The 21,685-nt window shown below is 42.6% G+C and overlaps 1 protein-coding gene across 5 annotated transcripts in view; it reads right to left on the bottom strand.

The window, feature by feature from the left end:
- B4GALT4 (beta-1,4-galactosyltransferase 4) overlaps positions 1-21,685 on the bottom strand; it is an 80,366-nt gene that overhangs the window by 19,735 nt on the left and 38,946 nt on the right. For 3 of the 5 annotated variants that reach the window (XM_075854672.1, XM_075854676.1, XM_075854673.1), the window contains exons 2-3: positions 4,721-5,153; positions 20-252 (exon numbers count right to left, since the gene is read on the bottom strand). In XM_075854672.1, coding sequence (XP_075710787.1) covers positions 20-252; positions 4,721-4,988 — 501 coding nt within the window. In that variant the 5' untranslated portion in view covers positions 4,989-5,153. The other 2 variants (XM_075854675.1, XM_075854674.1) reach the window with 2 other exon arrangements.

Here is a 21,685-nt window from a genome sequence, read left to right as displayed (position 1 = left end):
AGCTCATACCTTTACCCACCTGGTGAATAACGTAAATGGCGTAGTCCAGCTGCTGCCTCTGAAGGAACGGGTGCAAGTTGTCCAGCAGGTACAGGAGGTGTTTCTCCCGATTCCGGTGTGGGATAAGAATGGCGACTTTCTGCTGCGCCCTGCAGGTCTCTGGTTGGTAATGGCCATTGTTCACCATAGGGCACTTCTTCTGCACATCCTCTAAACTTAGGTTGGGAGGAAATGCAAGCTGCAAAACCCCCTCTGCAATAGATAAAATAACAACGCGATAGATAGATGGATAGATATGAGGATAGATATATGGATAGATATGAGGATAGATATGAGGATAGATATGAGGATAGATATGAGGATAGATATGAGGATAGATATGAGGATAGATATGAGGATAGATATGAGGATAGATATGAGGATAGATATGAGGATAGATCTGAGGATAGATATGAGGATAGATAGATAGATATGAGGATAGATAGATAGATATGAGGATAGATAGATATGAGGATAGATAGATAGATAGATAGATAGATAGATAGATAGATAGATAGATAGAGATATTTGGACAGTGACACAATCTTCATGATTTGGATTTTGCTGCCACCACATTGGATTTGAAGTGAAACAACTGAGATACAATTGAAGTTTAGACTTTCAGGTTTATTTCAAGGGGTTGAACAAAAATCTCCTGTGAAACATTTAGGAATTGCCGCCATTTTTCTGCACAGCCGCCTCATTTCAGGGGCCCAAAAGTAAATGGACAAATTAACATTCCCATTAATAAAATGTTGTTTTTTATAATACTTTGTAGAGAATCCTGTGCAGGCAATGACGTCACCACACGCTGGTTTCCTCCTTTGTGACACTTTGCCCGGCCGTTACTGCAGCGTCTTCAGTTGTTGCTTGTTTGTGCATTAAGTTTTATCTTAAAGAGGCTCTGTCACCAGATTATAAGTGGCCTATCGCCTACATAATGTGATCAGCGCTGTAATGTAGATAACAGTGGTCCTAGTAATAAAGAGTCTCTGTCACCAGATTATTAGTGCCCGATCTCCTACATAATGTGATCAGCGCTGTAATGTAGATAACAGTGGTCCTAGTAATAAAGAGTCTGTCACCAGATTATTAGTGCCCGATCTCCTACATAATGTGATCAACGCTGTAATGTAGATAACAGTGGTCCTAGTAATAAAGAGTCTCTGTCACCAGATTATTAGTGCCCGATCTCCTACATAATGTGATCAGCGCTGTAATGTAGATAACAGTGGTCCTAGTAATAAAGAGTCTCTGTAACCAGATTATTAGTGCCCGATCTCCTACATAATGTGATCAGCGCTGTAATGTAGATAACAGTGGTCCTAGTAATAAAGAGTCTCTGTCACCAGATTATTAGTGCCCGATCTCCTACATAATGTGATCAGCGCTGTAATGTAGATAACAGTGGTCCTAGTAATAAAGAGTCTCTGTCACCAGATTATTAGTGCCCGATCTCCTACATAATGTGATCAGCGCTGTAATGTAGATAACAGTGGTCCTAGTAATAAAGAGTCTCTGTCACCAGATTATTAGTGCCCGATCTCCTACATAATGTGATCAGCGCTGTAATGTAGATAACAGTGGTCCTAGTAATAAAGAGTCTCTGTCACCAGATTATTAGTGCCCTGTCTCCTACATAATGTGATCAGCGCTGTAATGTAGATAACAGTGGTTTTTATTTTGAAAAAACAATACATTTTGACCAAGTTATGAACAATTTTAGATTTATGCTGGCCGTGTTTTTACTTTTTACCAACTGCGCGTTGTACAGAAGAGTGTATGACGCTGACCAATCAGTGTCATACACTTCTTCCCATTAATTTTTAGCAGTACTCGCAACACAGCGTCATCTCGCGAGATCACGCTGTGTTGTCACATACTCCGTGGACGTCCAGGCCTTTTGGAGTTCACGAGATCACCAGTGCACTCTTTTTTTCCAAGAATGTACCAAGCTGTTCATTTGGCCGCTCCTGACATTTGTGTTCTCTCTCTGATGGATTTCTTCATTTTTTTTTTAGCCTAACGATTGTCGGTTTCACTTGCATTTAGAGCTCCTTTGACCTCATGTTGTGGGTTCACAGCAACAGCTTCCAAATGCAAATGCCGCACCTGGAATCAACTCCAGACCTTTTACCTGCTTAATTGATGATGGATTAACGAGGGAATAGCCCATTAAATCGCTTGTGAGATAATTGTCCAATTACCTTTGGTCCCTTGAAAAAGAGGCAGCTACATATTAAAGAGCTGTAATTTCTAAACCCTTCCTCAAATTAGGATGTGAATACCCTCAAATTAAAGTGGAGAGTCTGCACTTTAAGCCCGTCCTGATTATATAACTGTATATTCAATATGTTTTAGTAAACTGCTAAAATGCCAAACTTGTGTCACTGTCCAAATAATTCTGGACCTAACTGTAGATAGATATGAGACAGACTAGAATCTGAAAACCTCTATAGACCGAATACCCAAAGCGACCATTGTATCCAGTCTAGATAATTCTCTGTGTGCGGGGCAACTTGAACTTTAGACTGATACATTGCAGCAAACAATCAGCACAGGAGAGAGATTTGTGCTCAGAGGGTTATTACCGTCACAGGGAGTGATCGCATATCACTAGGATATGTTACCACTTTCTGATCTTACCGATCCCGAGTACGAAGGGGCCACAGCCCTGATTTAGTGTTCGGTTACCTTGAATGTTTTTTCCTACCACCGGCTGTGAATAGAAATACCCCACAGCCTGATTTACATGAATGAAGATACAAATTAGCGCTGCGGCCCCTTCACTCTCAGGACTGGTGAGGGTCCCGGCAGTTGGCTGCCCAGGACTAGAAAGCGATGCCATATTTTAGCGATACACCATCACTTTCTGTGCAGGGAACTACAGCATGACTCCATCCAAGTAAAGAGGCGGTGATGGATTTCTATTCACAGATGGTGGCAGGGAAAAAGTAAATCAGAGCATTGTCTAGATTGCATACCATTGTAACAAAATGCAGCTGTGTGAGCAGCACCAAGTCTGTGCAGTCTGTGGATGAAGGTCTCCATTCGCTGAGATCTTGGAAATGGCAAGGAGTTGAAAGTCAAAGTATATTATGAAGTTGCCTTAGGTTTTATTATTTTCAAAATCTCTGCTTGCGGTTAGTGAATTAGAGCATTCTTGCTTACATCCAGCGGCTGTAAATCCTGAACAGATCTAATACTTCTCATAGCTGAGGGTTTGTTTCAATTGTAACCATTTACGAGAATCCTCTGTGATGCTGCTACAAATCTCACCTCCTGTCCTGATAGTTTGGATTGCCTAGACTGGATACAATTGTAGCAAACCCTCAGCTGTGAGAAGTATTAGGTCTGTACAGGTTTTACAGCCTCTGGATATACATTTTCATTCACTTGACAACAAGCAGAGATTGTTGAAACCTTTCATTATACGTATGTATCAGTTTTTTGGAAAGCTGGGTGACCACTTAAAGCACCCTAACAGGTTATCATCCAGCTTTACCCAGACTCCTGAAAGGCAAATGATATGTATTTTGTTCCCTTATCTCTATAGGATTCTAGAAAAGCTAGGTGACTACCCCAGTGTGCGCTGTGATGGCGGCCATATTGGTTGTCACCCAGCTTTCCCAGTGAATAGAACCTTTTTTTTTAAACAAAATATGAAATACTATGTAGGTGGAATTAGCTATTAATGTACATCCCTGCACTGTGCGGACAGGTGACCTGTTCCAGTTGAGCTCCCCTCCCCCCCCTTACCTGTCCGCCTCTTATCTCAGGGTATGCTCTTCCACTACGCCCGCATTCACAAGGGTTCATACAATTATTACTAAACATCATAAAACTTATTTATTCAGTAAAGCCCTTTAGCCGCTGTGGACTTTGGTGTTACGAGATCTTTATAGCGGATAATAGTCCCTGCGTTCTGCTGATCGGAGGAGGTCCCAGGGGTCAAGCCTGCACCGATCAAGCATCGATGGCCTGTCCTAATAATAGTCCTAATGATAGGCCATCCAAGTGTATTCACAGAACATCCCTTTAATGCTCCTGCATTGGATTCACATTTTTGTAATATAATTAATTTATTCTTGTTGGTATGTTTTAGATTACATACCAAAAATAGGAAAGAAACCCTAAAAAAATCCTCTTGTATCTGGCTTTGCTGTTTTTTTAAATGTAGTCAGAACCCCTCATAATCTGTATGTAGTGGGTTGTTCCGCAATGCTGCAGTTGTGGAACAGACCATTGCACATGTGTAATGGGGGATTCTGACTACACTAAGAAACAGCAAAGTCCGTTACTTGCAGATTTTTTTTTTTTTTTTCAATTTTCGCTATGTAGTATAAAGCAGAGCAATAACAATACATGGAGTAATAAAGATCTCAGCTCTAGAACGGAATAAACAATAACATTGCTTTACATTAACTCCGTTCAATGACCATCACATTTTAATAAGCAATAGGAGCCACGCCACTAATTCTCCCTGGTGGAAATGGTGGCTTTATTGGTGGCCACCCAGCTCTTTTACAACCCTGAATGGCAACTCTGTCTAGTTATGCACTAGCAGCTGGGTAGAAACCCTTATGGGAGCCGTAATAGCGGCTATTTTGACAATCACCTAGCTTTTTAGAGCCCTGAATGGCAAATCATCCTACTTCCGCAATGATAGCTATATACTCACTGAGCTCCGGGGACAGCACGGGGCAGATCTTTACGTCTGGTTCAGTCTGGGTGGACATAACAGGCGGCGGTCTATTGTCCTCGGATTTCTTCTCCGAGGATGAACACTTCCAGAAGTTGTCCACTGGGGATCTGTATTTGGGGGTGTAGCGGGTGACGTCCCTGACATAGAAGCCGCCCCAGCCAACAATCATTAAACACACAGCAACAATGAACAGGAGCCGGATCCGGCAGAAGAAGTTCCCAAAGGTGCTGATCACTCCCATCATCGGTCCTGGAGAGACGACTACTCCGGACAAACACACTGAGCGAAATAAGGACTGGAGATCAGCGGCAAATCCTTCAGGTCATCACATTGACTTCTCACATAGAATGTCCATCTCACAACAGGCCGACCGCAGCGATTCACATCACACCGCCGTCACCCGGGGAATCTGCAGATAGAGAGGTGAATATATAATGGTGAGCTGATCCGGCTGCCACTAAAAAATACAAACACCTTCCTATCTGTCTCTGGGAAAATTGGGTGATAACTCCTGTGGGAAGGTGATCTTTGTATTGGTTGTCACCCAACTTTCCCAGAAACAAAGATTTTTATTCATTTATTTTTATAAGGTTTTCTATAAGGGTACGGCTCCACGTAGCGAGGGGCGAAGCTTGCGGTGGCAAATTACCATGCAATTGTGTGGCCATTGGCCGCCGCACGAGGGCGTTGTTTTGGACGCATGCAGCCGGCGCTACGTTGGACTGTACCCTGAGCATATTTATGCTGGTTGGCCATTCAGGATTCCAGAAAAGCTGGGCTAGACTTTTATACTAGTATATGTATTAGCCAACTTTCCGAGAAACAGAGATGCATCTAAGAAGGATGGGTTACAACAACTATGACCACAGTGGTGGTCACCCAGCTTTCCTAGGACACTGAACACCAAATTCACCTTGTTCTATTGATGTGCTGATAGAATAGCTCCTCCGAAAGATTAATAAAGATCATCTTGTTTCCTTGTGAGACAACTATTCTGACTGCCAGCTACCTTACGGGATGTCTCCCAGGTTTCCTAGAATCCTGAAAAGCAAAAAATGGCCAAATTATGCCTTGTTCTTATAGATGTCCAAAAAAAATTCTATCCCTGAATAACTAGACAGATTAACAGTTTTTACCAGGGAAAAAATAGGCGATGAGCTGTAATGACAGACATATTGGTTCCACCTTTTAACACCGTGCCATTTTTAGGTTCAACATTCTGCGCTTTATAGCGGCCGGAGCTCCTCTTTTCAAATACAGAGATCCAAATCCCCTACATCGATGTAGAGGTAAATGAAAAAATTCTGTCTACCTGAAGCCACCACCAGGGGGAGCTCACTGTATACTATATTATTATTGAGCTCATTGTATAAACAGCATGCAGTGAGCTCCCTCTAGTGGCAGTTGCAGGAGGAAAGAACTTGATCATTTACCTCACTGTCTATGCAGGGGATTCTGAGCTCTGTATTAGAACAAAACATAATTGACCGCTATACAATCAGCACAGAATGTCAAAACTAAAAACAAAAAAGAGTTCAAGGGTGGGCATTGCTTTTCAAGGGGTTTATTGGACTTTAATATTGCTGGTCATCAATAGTTAGTGGTGAGGGCTCCGACTCAAAGTGTCCCTGCCAGTCAGCTGAATGAAGTGTCCTACATGGTTTACACAGGTACAGCGCCGTACATAGGATTGTGACAGTTCCTGGTATTGCAGCTGGGTCATTTAAGTGAACTGCAGTACCAGGAACGGCCACCACCATATGTGTGGCACTAACCAATGAAGGTGAGGCAGGGTGTCACTAGAGCGTTGTTGCCACTTCTTCCAACTGATCGGTGGTGGTGTCGGAGAGTCGGACTCCCATCAATAAAGCTTTTTCTTGCTTACTCTACAATCAGACGACAGTTTCCCGTATCAGGCAATGCAAACATTCAGCATACGGATAGATATCCTTACTAGAACTCCTCTCCACAATCTCTCCTGGAATTTTTTGTATTTTTTTTTTACATGATAAATATCTCTTTGCTTAAAGGGCCAGTAACCTTAAAACTCTTAGCATATAATAGTGCGGCTGCATTATAAACAGAGAGTCTGATATCAGTCCTATATATGGATTTAAATGTCTCTGGAGATCAAGAAATAATCAAGCGAAGAGTCTATCTTGATGTAACACACCTAACAGTCACACAGTCACCCGCTCTCTCGTCAGAAATGTCTGAAAACAATGAACAATAGATTGCATTCACCTACACGTTGACTAAAAGGGTAAAATATAGGTGTACTGTCCCTTTAAGCATAAGCTATACAAGGACCTATTTGTAATATTCGGGATCGTGGGAGAACTGGGTGACAATCCCGTAGAGAAATTGCAAAGCCGACCACAAGACTCAAGACTGCAGTTTGCGGTCGGGAAAATTCATCCAGTTCTTTATTAACAGCAAAAGGAGCGTCCGATATCCTTATCAGTGTCTTATAGATTGTCCAAGAATAACTCATCTCCACTGGTCAAAGTCTTCAAGAAAACAGCAATAAAGACAAAGAAATATTGCAGAATCACCAAAAAATGTGCAGTTCTGGAGTACATTCAACCTTCACATAGAATATAGTGTGTAAATAGTGATATGGAGCATGCTGGTATAACCTGGGTATCTTCTGTATATAATTATATATGTACAGCTGGTATAAGTTATATATCTTCTTGTATATAGTGATATGGAGCATGCTGGTATAACCTGGGTATCTTCTGTATATAATTATATATGTACAGCTGGTATAAGTTATACATCTTCTTGTATATAGGGATATGGAGCACGCTGGTATAACCTGGGTATCTTCTGTATATAATTATATATGTACAGCTGGTATAAGTTATACATCTTCTTGTATATAGTGATATGGAGCATGCTGGTATAACCTGGGTATCTTATGTATATAACTATATATGTACAGCTGGTATAAGTTATACATCTTCTTGTATATAGTGATATGGAGCATGCTGGTATAACCTGGGTATCTTCTGTATATAATTATATATGTACAGCTGGTATAAGTTATACATCTTCTTGTATATAGTGATATGGAGCATACTGGTATAACCTGGGTATCTTATGTATATAACTATATATGTACAGCTGGTATAAGTTATACATCTTCTTGTATATAGTGATATGGAGCATGCTGGTATAACCTGGGTATCTTATGTATATAATTATATATGTACAGTTGGTATAAGTTATATATCTTCTTGTATATAGTGATATGGAGCATGCTGGTATAGCCTGGGTATCTTCTGTATATAATTATATATGTACAGCTAGTATAAGTTATACATCTTCTTGTATATAGTGATATGGAGCATGCTGGTATAACCTGGGTATCTTCTGTATATAATTATATATGTACAGCTGGTATAAGTTATACATCTTCTTGTATATAGGGATATGGAGCATGCTGGTATAACCTGGGTATCTTCTGTATATAATTATATATGTACAGCTGGTATAAGTTATACATCTTCTTGTATATAGTGATATGGAGCATGCTGGTATAACCTGGGTATCTTATGTATATAATTATATATGTACAGCTGGTATAACCTGAGCATCTTCTTGTATATAGTGATATGGAGCATGCTGGTATAACCTGGGTATCTTCTGTATATAATTATATATGTACAGCTGGTATAAGTTATACATCTCCTTGTATATAGTGATATGGAGCATGCTGGTATAACCTGGGTATCTTCTGTATATAATTATATATGTACAGCTGGTATAAGTTATACATCTTCTTGTATATAGTGATATGGAGCATGCTGGTATAACCTGGGTATCTTCTGCATATAATTATATATGTATAGCTGGAATAAGTTATACATCTACCTGTATATAGTGATATGGAGCATGCTGGTATAACCTGGGTATCTTCTGTATATAATTATATATGTACAGCTGGTATAAGTTATACATCTTCTTGTATATAGTGATATGGAGCATGCTGGTATAACCTGGGTATCTTATGTATATAATTATATATGTACAGCTGGTATAACCTGAGCATCTTCTTGTATATAGTGATATGGATCATGCTGGTATAACCTGGGTATCTTCTCTATATAATTATATATGTACAGCTGGTATAAGTTATACATCTTCTTGTATATAGTGATATGGAGCATGCTGGTATAACCTGGGTATCTTCTGTATATAATTATATATGAACAGGTGGTATAAGTTATACATCTTCTTGTATATAGTGATATGGAGCATGCTGGTATAACCTGGGTATCTTCTGTATATAATTATATATGTACAGCTGGTATAAGTTATACATCTTCTTGTATATAGTGATATGGAGCATGCTGGTATAATCTGGGTATCTTCTGTATATAACTATATATGTACAGCTGGTATAAGTTATACATCTTCTTGTATATAGTGATATGGAGCATGCTGGTATAACCTGGGCATATTCTGTATATAATTATATATGTACAGCTGGTATAAGTTATACATCTACCTGTATATAGTGATATGGAGCATGCTTGTATAACCTGGGTATCTTCTGTATATAATTATATATGTGCAGCTGGTATAAGTTACACATCTTCTTGTATATAGTTATATGGAGCATGCTGGTATAACCTGGGTATCTTCTGTATATAATTATATTTGTACAGCTGGTATAAGTTATATATCTTCTTGTATATAGTGATATGGAGCATGCTGGTATAACCTGGGTATCTTCTGTATATAATTATATATGTACAGCTGGTATAAGTTATACATCTACCTGTATATAGTGATATGGAGCATGCTGGTATAACCTGGGCATCTTCTGTATATAATTATATATGTACAGCTGGTATAAGTTATACATCTTCTTGTATATAGTGATATGGAGCATGCTGGTATAACCTGGGTATCTCCTGTATATAATTATATATGTACAGCTGGTATAAGTTATACATCTTCTTGTATATAGTGATATGGAGCATGCTGGTATAACCTGGGTATCTTCTGTATATAATTATATATGTACAGCTGGTATAAGTTATACATCTTCTTGTATACAGTGATATGGAGCATGCTGGTATAACCTGGGTATATTCTGTATATATTTATATATGTACAGCTGGTATAAGTTATACATCTTCTTGTATATAGTGATATGGAGCATGCTGGTATAACCTGGGCATCATCTGTATATAATTATATATGTACAGCTGGTATAAGTTATACATCTTCTTGTATAGAGCGATATGGAGCATGCTGGTATAACCTGGGTATCTTCTGTATATAATTATATATGTACAGCTGGTATAAGTTATACATCTTCCTGTATATAGTGATATGGAGCATGCTGGTATAACCTGGGTATCTTCTGTATATAATTATATATGTACAGCTGGTATAAGTTATACATCTTCTTGTATATAGTGATATGGAGCATGCTCGTATAACCTGGGTATCTTCTGTATATAATTATATATGTACAGCTGGTATAAGTTATACATCTTCTTGTATATAGTGATATGGGGCATGCTGGTATAACCTCGGTATCTAATGTATATAATTATTTATGTACAGCTAGTATAAGTTATACATCTTCTTGTATATAGTGATATGGAGCATGCTGGTATAACCTGGGTATCTCCTGTATATAATTATATATGTACAGCTGGTATAAGTTATACATCTTCTTATATATAGTGATATGAAGAATGCTGGTATAACCTGGCTATCTTCTGTATATAATTATATATGTACAGCTGGTATAAGTTATACATCTTCTTGTATATAGTGATATGGATCATGCTGGTATAACCTGGGTATCTTCTCTATATAATTATATATGTACAGCTGGTATAAGTTATACATCTTCTTGTATATAGTGATATGGATCATGCTGGTATAACCTGGGTATCTTCTCTATATAATTATATATGTACAGCTGGTATAAGTTATACATCTTCTTGTATATAGTGATATGGAGCATGCTGGTATAACCTGGGTATCTTCTGTATATAATTATATATGAACAGGTGGTATAAGTTATACATCTTCTTGTATATAGTGATATGGAGCATGCTGGTATAACCTGGGTATCTTCTGTATATAATTATATATGTACAGCTGGTATAAGTTATACATCTTCTTGTATATAGTGATATGGAGCATGCTGGTATAATCTGGGTATCTTCTGTATATAACTATATATGTACAGCTGGTATAAGTTATACATCTTCTTGTATATAGTGATATGGAGCATGCTGGTATAACCTGGGCATATTCTGTATATAATTATATATGTGCAGCTGGTATAAGTTATACATATTCTTGTATATAGTGATATGGAGCATGCTGGTATAACCTGGGCATCTTCTGTATATAATTATATATGTACAGCTAGTATAAGTTATACATCTTCTTGTATATAGTGATATGGAGCATGCTGGTATAATCTGGGCATCTCCTGTATATAATTATATATGTACAGCTGGTATAAGTTATACATCTTCTTGTATATAGTGATATGGAGCATGCTGGTATAATCTGGGTATCTTCTGTATATAACTATATATGTACAGCTGGTATAAGTTATACATCTTCTTGTATATAGTGATATGGAGCATGCTGGTATAACCTGGGCATATTCTGTATATAATTATATATGTACAGCTGGTATAAGTTATACATCTTCTTGTATATAGTGATATGGAGCATGCTGGTATAACCTGGGTATCTTCTGTATATAATTATATATGTACAGCTGGTATAAGTTATACATCTTCTTGTATATAGTGATATGGAGCATGCTGGTATAACCTGGGCATATTCTGTATATAATTATATATGTACAGCTGGTATAAGTTATACATCTTCTTGTATATAGTGATATGGAGCATGCTGGTATAACCTGGGTATCTTCTGTATATAATTATATATGTTCAGCTGGTATAAGTTATACATCTACCTGTATATAGTGATATGGAGCATGCTTGTATAACCTGGGTATCTTCTGTATATAATTATATATGTGCAGCTGGTATAAGTTACACATCTTCTTGTATATAGTTATATGGAGAATGCTGGTATAACCTGGGTATCTTCTGTATATAATTATATTTGTACAGCTGGTATAAGTTATATATCTTCTTGTATATAGTGATATGGAGCATGCTGGTATAACCTGGGTATCTTCTGTATATAATTATATATGTACAGCTGGTATAAGTTATACATCTACCTGTATATAGTGATATGGAGCATGCTTGTATAACCTGGGTATCTTCTGTATATAATTATATATGTGCAGCTGGTATAAGTTACACATCTTCTTGTATATAGTTATATGGAGAATGCTGGTATAACCTGGGTATCTTCTGTATATAATTATATTTGTACAGCTGGTATAAGTTATATATCTTCTTGTATATAGTGATATGGAGCATGCTGGTATAACCTGGGTATCTTCTGTATATAATTATATATGTACAGCTGGTATAAGTTATACATCTACCTGTATATAGTGATATGGAGCATGCTGGTATAACCTGGGCATCTTCTGTATATAATTATATATGTACAGCTGGTATAAGTTATACATCTTCTTGTATATAGTGATATGGAGCATGCTGGTATAACCTGGGTATCTCCTGTATATAATTATATATGTACAGCTGGTATAAGTTATACATCTTCTTGTATATAGTGATATGGAGCATGCTGGTATAACCTGGGTATCTTCTGTATATAATTATATATGTACAGCTGGTATAAGTTATACATCTTCTTGTATACAGTGATATGGAGCATGCTGGTATAACCTGGGTATATTCTGTATATATTTATATATGTACAGCTGGTATAAGTTATACATCTTCTTGTATATAGTGATATGGAGCATGCTGGTATAACCTGGGTATATGCTGTATATAATTATATACGTACAGCTGGTATAAGTTATACATCTTCTTGTATATAGCGATATGGAGCATGCTGGTATAACCTGGGCATCATCTGTATATAATTATATATGTACAGCTGGTATAAGTTATACATCTTCTTGTATAGAGTGATATGGAGCATGCTGGTATAACCTGGGTATCTTCTGTATATAATTATATATGTACAGCTGGTATAAGTTATACATCTTCCTGTATATAGTGATATGGAGCATGCTGGTATAACCTGGGTATCTTCTGTATATAATTATATATGTACAGCTGGTATAAGTTACACATCTTCTTGTATATAGTGATATGGAGCATGCTGGTATAAACTGGGTATCTTCTGTATATAATTATATATGTACAGCTGGTATAAGTTATACATCTACCTGTATATAGTGATATGGAGCATGCTGGTATAACCTGGGTATCTTCTGTATATAATTATATATGTACAGCTGGTATAAGTTATAAATCTTCTTGTATATAGTGATACGAAGCATGCTGGTATAACCTGGGTATCTTCTGTATATAATTATATATGTACAGCTGGTATAAGTTATACATCTTATTGTATATAGTGATATGGAGCATGCTGGTATAACCTGGGTATCTTCTGTATATAATTATATATGTACAGCTGGTATAAGTTATACATCTTCCTGTATATAGTGATATGGAGCATGCTGGTATAACCTGGGTATCTTCTGTATATAATTATATATGTACAGCTGGTATAAGTTATACATCTTCTTGTATATAGTGATATGGAACATGCTGGTATAACCTGGGTATCTTCTGTATATAATTATATATGTACGGCTGGTATAAGTTATACATCTTCTTGTATATAGTGATATGGAGCATGCTGGTATAACCTGGGTATCTTCTGTATATAATTATATATGTACAGCTGGTATAAGTTATACATCTACCTGTATATAGTGATATGGAGCATGCTGGTATAACTCTGTAATGGTCATACAGTGACACATATATATACGGTACTGCATCTTCAGGATTATAACTATGAACCAGGGGGATCAGGATGAACAGTTCTATATACACCCCGGATAGCTGCAGAGCATGGAACAATGTGAGGACACAAACACAAATGGAAGGTCTTTTGGAATAGTTTCTTAATCTCTTTTTACAAATGTTCCTGAGGGATAAGGAACGTGGAAGGAGGAATCAGATCCAGACATGAATCGAAGGATTAGGGACAGCAGCGGACGTGTTCTATTTCATGTGGAAACCAGAGGAAGCGAATATCTGAACTTCGTCTCATACAGATATTTGATACCATTTAGCTAAGAGGCGCATTTTGCAAAGGGATCGAAGTTCTTCCAGTATGTAAGGTCTAAATCACGTGTCCATTGTAGGACTAATTATTTCGCCTAAAAGGTTATGCTCATTTTGAGCTCCATTTGACAGGTATAACATATATAAAATTAATATACATTAAAAAAAAAGTTGAGTCGCTATGTAATATATGTATACACTGACTCCAGAGCTGCACTCACTATTCTACTGGTGGAGTATAATACAGGATGTAACTCAGGATCAGTACAGGATAAGTAATGTAATGTATGTACACAGTGACTCCACCAGCAGAATAGTGAGTGAAGCTCTGGAGTATAATACAGGATGTAACTCAGGATCAGTGCAGGATAAGTAATGTAAGGTATATACACAGTGACTCCACCAACAATACAGTGAGTGCAGCTCTGGAGTATAATACAGGATATAACTCAGGATCAGTACAGGATAAGTAATGTAATGTATGTACACAGTGACTACACCAGCAGAATAGTGAGTGCAGCTCTGGAGTATAATACAGGATGTAACTCAGGATCAGTACAGGATAAGTAATGTAATGTATGTACACAGTGACTCCACCAGCAGAATAGTGAGTGCAGCTCTGGAGTATAATACAGGATGTAACTCAGGATCAGTACAGGATAAGTAATAAAATGTATGTACACAGTGACTCCACCAGCAGAATAGTGAGTGCAGCTCTGGAGTATAATACAGGATATAACTCAGGATCAGTACAGGATAAGTAATGTAATATATGTACACAGTGACTCCACCAGCAGAATAGTGAGTGAAGCTCTGGAGTATAATACAGGATATAACTCAGGATCAGTACAGGATAAGTAATGTAATGTATGTACACAGTGACTCCACCAGCAGAATAGTGAGTGCAGCTCTGGAGTATAATACAAGATGTAACTCAGGATCAGTACAGGATAAGTAATATAATGTATGTCCACAGTGATTGCACCAGCAGAATAGTGAGTGCAGCTCTGGAGTATAATACAGGATGTAACTCAGGATCAGTACAGGATAAGTAATGTAATGTATGTTACACCGTGACTCCACCAGCAGAATAGTGAGTGCAGCTCTGGAGTATAATACAGGATGTAACTCAGGATCAGTACAGGATAAGTAATGTAAAGTATGTACACAGTAACTCCACCAGCAGAATAGTGAGGGCAGCTCTGGAGTATAATACAGGCTGTAACTCAGGATCAGTACAGGATAAGTAATGTAATGTATGTACACAGTGACTCCACCAGCAGAATAGTGAGTGAAGCTCTGGAGTATAATACAGGATGTAACTCAGGATCAGTACAGGATAATGTCATTAAAGTAAATAAACCTTAAAAGAGGCTGTCACCAGATTATAAGTGTCCTGTCTCCTACATAATGTGATCAGCGCTGTAATGTAGATAAGTGGTTTTTATTTTGAAAAACGATCATTTTTCAGCAAGTTATGGACAATTTTAGATTTATGCTAATTAGTTTCTTAATAGACAACTGTTTTTTTTTTACCTTTTAACCAAGTGGGCATTGTAAAGAGAAGTGTATGACGCTGACTAATCAGTGACCAATCAGGGTCATACACTTCTCTTCATTCCAGCCCAGCTTGTTTTACTGCACAGCGTGATCTCGCGAGATCACACTGTGCTGTCACTTACTCACACATTAACTTTACCGAAGTGTCTTGAGAGTGAATAGACATCACCTCCGGCGAGGACGCGATTTCTATTCACACTCCCGACACTTCGGTAAAGTTTCTGTGGGACTTAATCACAGCACAGCGTGATCTCGCGAGATCTCGCAGTGCTGTGTGAGTAAGTCCCATAGGAGATAGGACGCATAATCTGGTGACAGAGCCTCTTTAAAGTGCTGTACACTGGGTGGCAACAATGATTTGGCTTTTAATTTCTCACTTGTTTTAGCTCTCTGTTTGCGGTCAGTCAATGGGAACATTCCTGTTTATATCTAGAGGCTAAATACCTGTACAGACATCTTACATCTGAGGATTTGCTAAAATTGTAGACAATTCTGGAGTCCAGGCTGATAAATCTTATCTGCACTGATACACAGTAGCAAACCCTAGGACATTAGAGAGACTGTATACAATTGTAGCAAACTCTTAGCTGTGAGCAATGTTAGGCCTCTGTACATTTTCAGGATGGAAGTAATAATTTTTCTATTCTCTGACAGCAAGCAGAGATCTTGAATACAAAAGTATTTTTGAAAGTTGCAGAACTTTATATTATGCACCGATTCAGCTTTCTTGATATGATCCCTTTAATCAAGGACGATCCTGAGGTCATTTGGCAGGATCGGTCTTGAAGAACTAGAACATTATGAGGAGCTGTACACATGGATGGATGACTTCAGGAAGAAACACCCAGTGATACAATTCAACCTCGATTATAATTTCTCCCAGAACAATATACAGCCAAGCCAAATTACATCCTGCATTGAGACGGCTTCCATTATAACCTTCAGAGAGCAATACATCAGTCTGCCAAAAAGAGTTTGTCTCCTGAGGTAGCCATATTTAAAGTGCAGGTCCACCCACATGACACATCTACATGGATATAATCTCCACCCTTGAATACGTGGAGCATTGGTAAATAAACTTGCTTCAAAACGCCGGTTCTCAAAGGAAAAATCCGAATGTGCCTGGGCTATGGATTGGCAACAATTCGCTGGGCCACAACTGCAAATCTTTATAGCCCTGTGTTCCTGCTGTGGTCTCTGAATCTCTTCCAGTCTACACAAATATTGTCAACTAATAATCTCTGTCCCTTCCTGCAGTGGGCAGGAGTTTTCACACTGCCTGTGATAGGCTGCATGCTGCTGCACAGGGCGCAGTCTGCCGCCTCTCCTGTGCCTTACACCTGCATCTCTCCAGCTCACAATTAGGAATGGTGTATATAACTATAGCTTCTGATAGATGCGACCTAGATGCAACTTGATGCCTGGGGAAGGAACTATAGGACTTGTAGTCGCCTGAGCTTCTGCCTATAAACAGTGGTTTCTACAATCAAGATGGTGGGGAGAAACAGGGATTACTTCATGTATCTGCAGGGGTTTCTCTTTAAATTCTGGACCATAAATCCTTGCAGAGTATGCTGCATTATAACATGTTCCTATCCTGGGGGTGTCTTACACCTACTCATTGCTGTCTGGGGGAAGGGAAGTGACAACCTTCACGGCGGTTACCTATGGAATCCACTGTATAGTTAAAGGGCTATTGTAATTGCCATAATTCCCGGCCGGTAGGGGAGATGGCGCAAACTCAGTATAACACTTTTTGATGCCTTTCAGGGCTGTGGAAAGTCATGTGACCACACCAATTGGCCCAGTAATGGCAGCCATTAGTGGTAGTCACCCGGCATCCGTTACCTGTATAATGGATTACTCAGAATTAACTGAATAGAATCAACTTCACATGAGAGAACGTCAGTGACTTCTATTTCCAGGGGAAATACTCCGGTAACTGCAGCCGGGAGCTCTGGTCACGCAGTGTGAATCTATAGTTGATCAGGGAGTCAAATGTGAGAAGAAAACGGATCATGGAGAAATTATCTTAAAGTGCATATGATACACAATCAAGGTGTCCTTAAAGGAGAGATCCACCTATATGTCAGACATATGTCAGAGGAACACACTGGTGGAGTCAGGGTTTGGACTTTTAAAACTATACACTGCAAAAACCCCTGTTGACAGCGCTCACAGACGCCACCGGCATCAACATACGACTTATGCCTAGGATATGTCAGAAGATCATTTTTGACTATACCTGCCCTTTAAGCAGATTGCATCACGCACTTGCTATTTTTTTCTGCTCTGCAAAGAAAGGAAGGTAGGAGGGCCGGCCGTTACCAGCAGGGGGAAGGTAGGAGGGCCGGCCGTTACCAGCAGGGGGAAGCTAGGAGGGCCGGCCGTTACCAGCAGGGGGAAGCTAGGAGGGCCGGCCGTTACCAGCAGGGGGAAGGTAGGAGGGCCGGCCGTTACCAGCAGGGGGAAGGTAGGAGGGCCGGCCGTTACCAGCAGGGGGAAGGTAGGAGGGCCGGCCGTTACCAGCAGGGGGAAGCTAGGAGGGCCGGCCGTTACCAGCAGGGGGAAGCTAGGAGGGCCGGCCGTTACCAGCAGGGGGAAGCTAGGAGGGCCGGCCGTTACCAGCAGGGGGAAGCTAGGAGGGCCGGCCGTTACCAGCAGGGGGAAGCTAGGAGGGCCGGCCGTTACCAGCAGGGGGAAGCTAGGAGGGCCGGCCGTTACCAGCAGGGGGAAGCTAGGAGGGCCGGCCGTTACCAGCAGGGGGAAGCTAGGAGGGCCGGCCGTTACCAGCAGGGGGAAGCTAGGAGGGCCGGCCGTTACCAGCAGGGGGAAGCTAGGAGGGCCGGCCGTTACCAGCAGGGGGAAGCTAGGAGGGCCGGCCGTTACCAGCAGGGGGAAGCTAGGAGGGCCGGCCGTTACCAGCAGGGGGAAGCTAGGAGGGCCGGCCGTTACCAGCAGGGGGAAGCTAGGAGGGCCGGCCGTTACCAGCAGGGGGAAGCTAGGAGGGCCGGCCGTTACCAGCAGGGGGAAGCTAGGAGGGCCGGCCGTTACCAGCAGGGGGAAGCTAGGAGGGCCGGCCGTTACCAGCAGGGGGAAGCTAGGAGGGCCGGCCGTTACCAGCAGGGGGAAGCTAGGAGGGCCGGCCGTTACCAGCAGGGGGAAGCTAGGAGGGCCGGCCGTTACCAGCAGGGGGAAGCTAGGAGGGCCGGCCGTTACCAGCAGGGGGAAGCTAGGAGGGCCGGCCGTTACCAGCAGGGGGAAGCTAGGAGGGCCGGCCGTTACCAGCAGGGGGAAGCTAGGAGGGCCGGCCGTTACCAGCAGGGGGAAGCTAGGAGGGCCGGCCGTTACCAGCAGGGGGAAGCTAGGAGGGCCGGCCGTTACCAGCAGGGGGAAGCTAGGAGGGCCGGCCGTTACCAGCAGGGGGAAGCTAGGAGGGCCGGCCGTTACCAGCAGGGGGAAGCTAGGAGGGCCGGCCGTTACCAGCAGGGGGAAGCTAGGAGGGCCGGCCGTTACCAGCAGGGGGAAGCTAGGAGGGCCGGCCGTTACCAGCAGGGGGAAGCTAGGAGGGCCGGCCGTTACCAGCAGGGGGAAGCTAGGAGGGCCGGCCGTTACCAGCAGGGGGAAGCTAGGAGGGCCGGCCGTTACCAGCAGGGGGAAGCTAGGAGGGCCGGCCGTTACCAGCAGGGGGAAGCTAGGAGGGCCGGCCGTTACCAGCAGGGGGAAGCTAGGAGGGCCGGCCGTTACCAGCAGGGGGAAGCTAGGAGGGCCGGCCGTTACCAGCAGGGGGAAGCTAGGAGGGCCGGCCGTTACCAGCAGGGGGAAGCTAGGAGGGCCGGCCGTTACCAGCAGGGGGAAGCTAGGAGGGCCGGCCGTTACCAGCAGGGGGAAGCTAGGAGGGCCGGCCGTTACCAGCAGGGGGAAGCTAGGAGGGCCGGCCGTTACCAGCAGGGGGAAGCTAGGAGGGCCGGCCGTTACCAGCAGGGGGAAGCTAGGAGGGCCGGCCGTTACCAGCAGGGGGAAGCTAGGAGGGCCGGCCGTTACCAGCAGGGGGAAGCTAGGAGGGCCGGCCGTTACCAGCAGGGGGAAGCTAGGAGGGCCGGCCGTTACCAGCAGGGGGAAGCTAGGAGGGCCGGCCGTTACCAGCAGGGGGAAGCTAGGAGGGCCGGCCGTTACCAGCAGGGGGAAGCTAGGAGGGCCGGCCGTTACCAGCAGGGGGAAGCTAGGAGGGCCGGCCGTTACCAGCAGGGGGAAGCTAGGAGGGCCGGCCGTTACCAGCAGGGGGAAGCTAGGAGGGCCGGCCGTTACCAGCAGGGGGAAGCTAGGAGGGCCGGCCGTTACCAGCAGGGGGAAGCTAGGAGGGCCGGCCGTTACCAGCAGGGGGAAGCTAGGAGGGCCGGCCGTTACCAGCAGGGGGAAGCTAGGAGGGCCGGCCGTTACCAGCAGGGGGAAGCTAGGAGGGCCGGCCGTTACCAGCAGGGGGAAGCTAGGAGGGCCGGCCGTTACCAGCAGGGGGAAGCTAGGAGGGCTGGCCGTTACCAGCAGGGGGAAGCTAGGAGGGCCGGCCGTTACCAGCAGGGGGAAGCTAGGAGGGCCGGCCGTTACCAGCAGGGGGAAGGTAGGAGGGCCGGCCGTTACCAGCAGGGGGAAGGTAGGAGGGCCGGCCGTTACCAGCAGGGGGAAGGTAGGAGGGCCGGCCGTTACCAGCAGGGGGAAGGAGGCCCTGCCGTTACCGGTAGGGGGAAGGAGGCCCTGCCGTTACCAGTAGGGGGAAGGAGGCCCTGCCGTTACCGGTAGGGGGAAGGAGGCCCTGCTGTTACCGGTAGGGGGAAGGAGGCCCTGCTGTTACCGGTAGGGGGAAGGAGGCCCTGCTGTTACCAGTAGGGGGAAGGAGGCACGGATCGCTAGAACGAAGCACCTGAAGCGCTTGTGTGAGCGCTAGGCCGATTCGTGTCTGTTCGGCTTTTTCCGTAAAGCCGATGTATCGGAGTACGGGCTCATGGACTTTCTATTGAGCGCTCACACGAGTGCTTCAGCTGCTTTGTTCTAACAATCGTTGAGGTTCTCAGTGCTCGGACCACCACCAATCCAAACTTTTGACATATCACTATGACATGTCAGAAGTTTGTGAAACGTTTAGCTACACGTGTAGGTGTAATCTGCTTTGGACACACCCGACTTGTTAGAAAAGTCTCTTGATCATAAGTGGATCCCAAAGTGTGCCCCCTGCTGGGACCTCCATCTGCCGCGCCAAGCAAGAATGTGTATGGGGAAGTCGGTAGGAACAGGTGTCGGCCAAACGATCTTACAGTTGACAGCTATCTAAGTGTATGGCCAGCTTAAGTGTTCAGTTTCCCTGCAGCGCCACCAAAAGGTGAAGTTAAGCATTACACAGTGACCATTCATATTAGTGGGTTGTCTTTGTAATGCAGCACAAGACAGGTCCTCCAGAGAGAGAGACGCTCTTTGTTACCACTCTGACCAAGAAGTGAGGATCCCCTCTATTAACTCAGAATTCCCTTATAGGGTATATAGAAATGGGTTTTAAAAATACATTGAGAGACCAGACGCCCCCTTTATATTACAAAACTGGACGCCCCCATTATATATTGAATATAAGACTGGACGCCCCCTTTATACTGAATACAAGACTGGACGCCCCCTTTATACTGAATACAAGACTGGACGCCCCCTTTATACTGAATACAAGACTGGACGCCCCCTTTATACTGAATACAAGACTGGACAACCCCTTTATACTGAATACAAGACTGGGCGCCCCCTTTATATTAAATACAAGACTGGACGCCCCCTTTATATTGAATACAAGACTGGGCGCCCCCTTTATACTAAATACAAGACTGGGCGCCCCCTTTATACTAAATACAAGACTGGGCGCCCCCTTTATACTAAATACAAGACTGGGCGCCCCCTTTATATTAAATACAAGACTGGGCGCCCCCTTTATATTAAATACAAGACTGGGCGCCCCCTTTATAGTGAATACAAGACTGGATGCCCCCATTATACTGAATACAAGACTGGGCGCCCCCTTTATATTAAATACAAGACTGGGCGCCCCCTTTATACTGAATACAAGACTGGGCGCCCCCTTTATACTGAATACAAG

This window comes from Rhinoderma darwinii, chromosome 2 (genome assembly GCF_050947455.1).
Source record: "Rhinoderma darwinii isolate aRhiDar2 chromosome 2, aRhiDar2.hap1, whole genome shotgun sequence".
Taxonomy (NCBI): Eukaryota; Metazoa; Chordata; class Amphibia; order Anura; family Rhinodermatidae; genus Rhinoderma; species Rhinoderma darwinii.
Note: the sequence above shows the minus strand (reverse complement) of the source record. Positions and strands in the feature narration are given on the sequence as shown.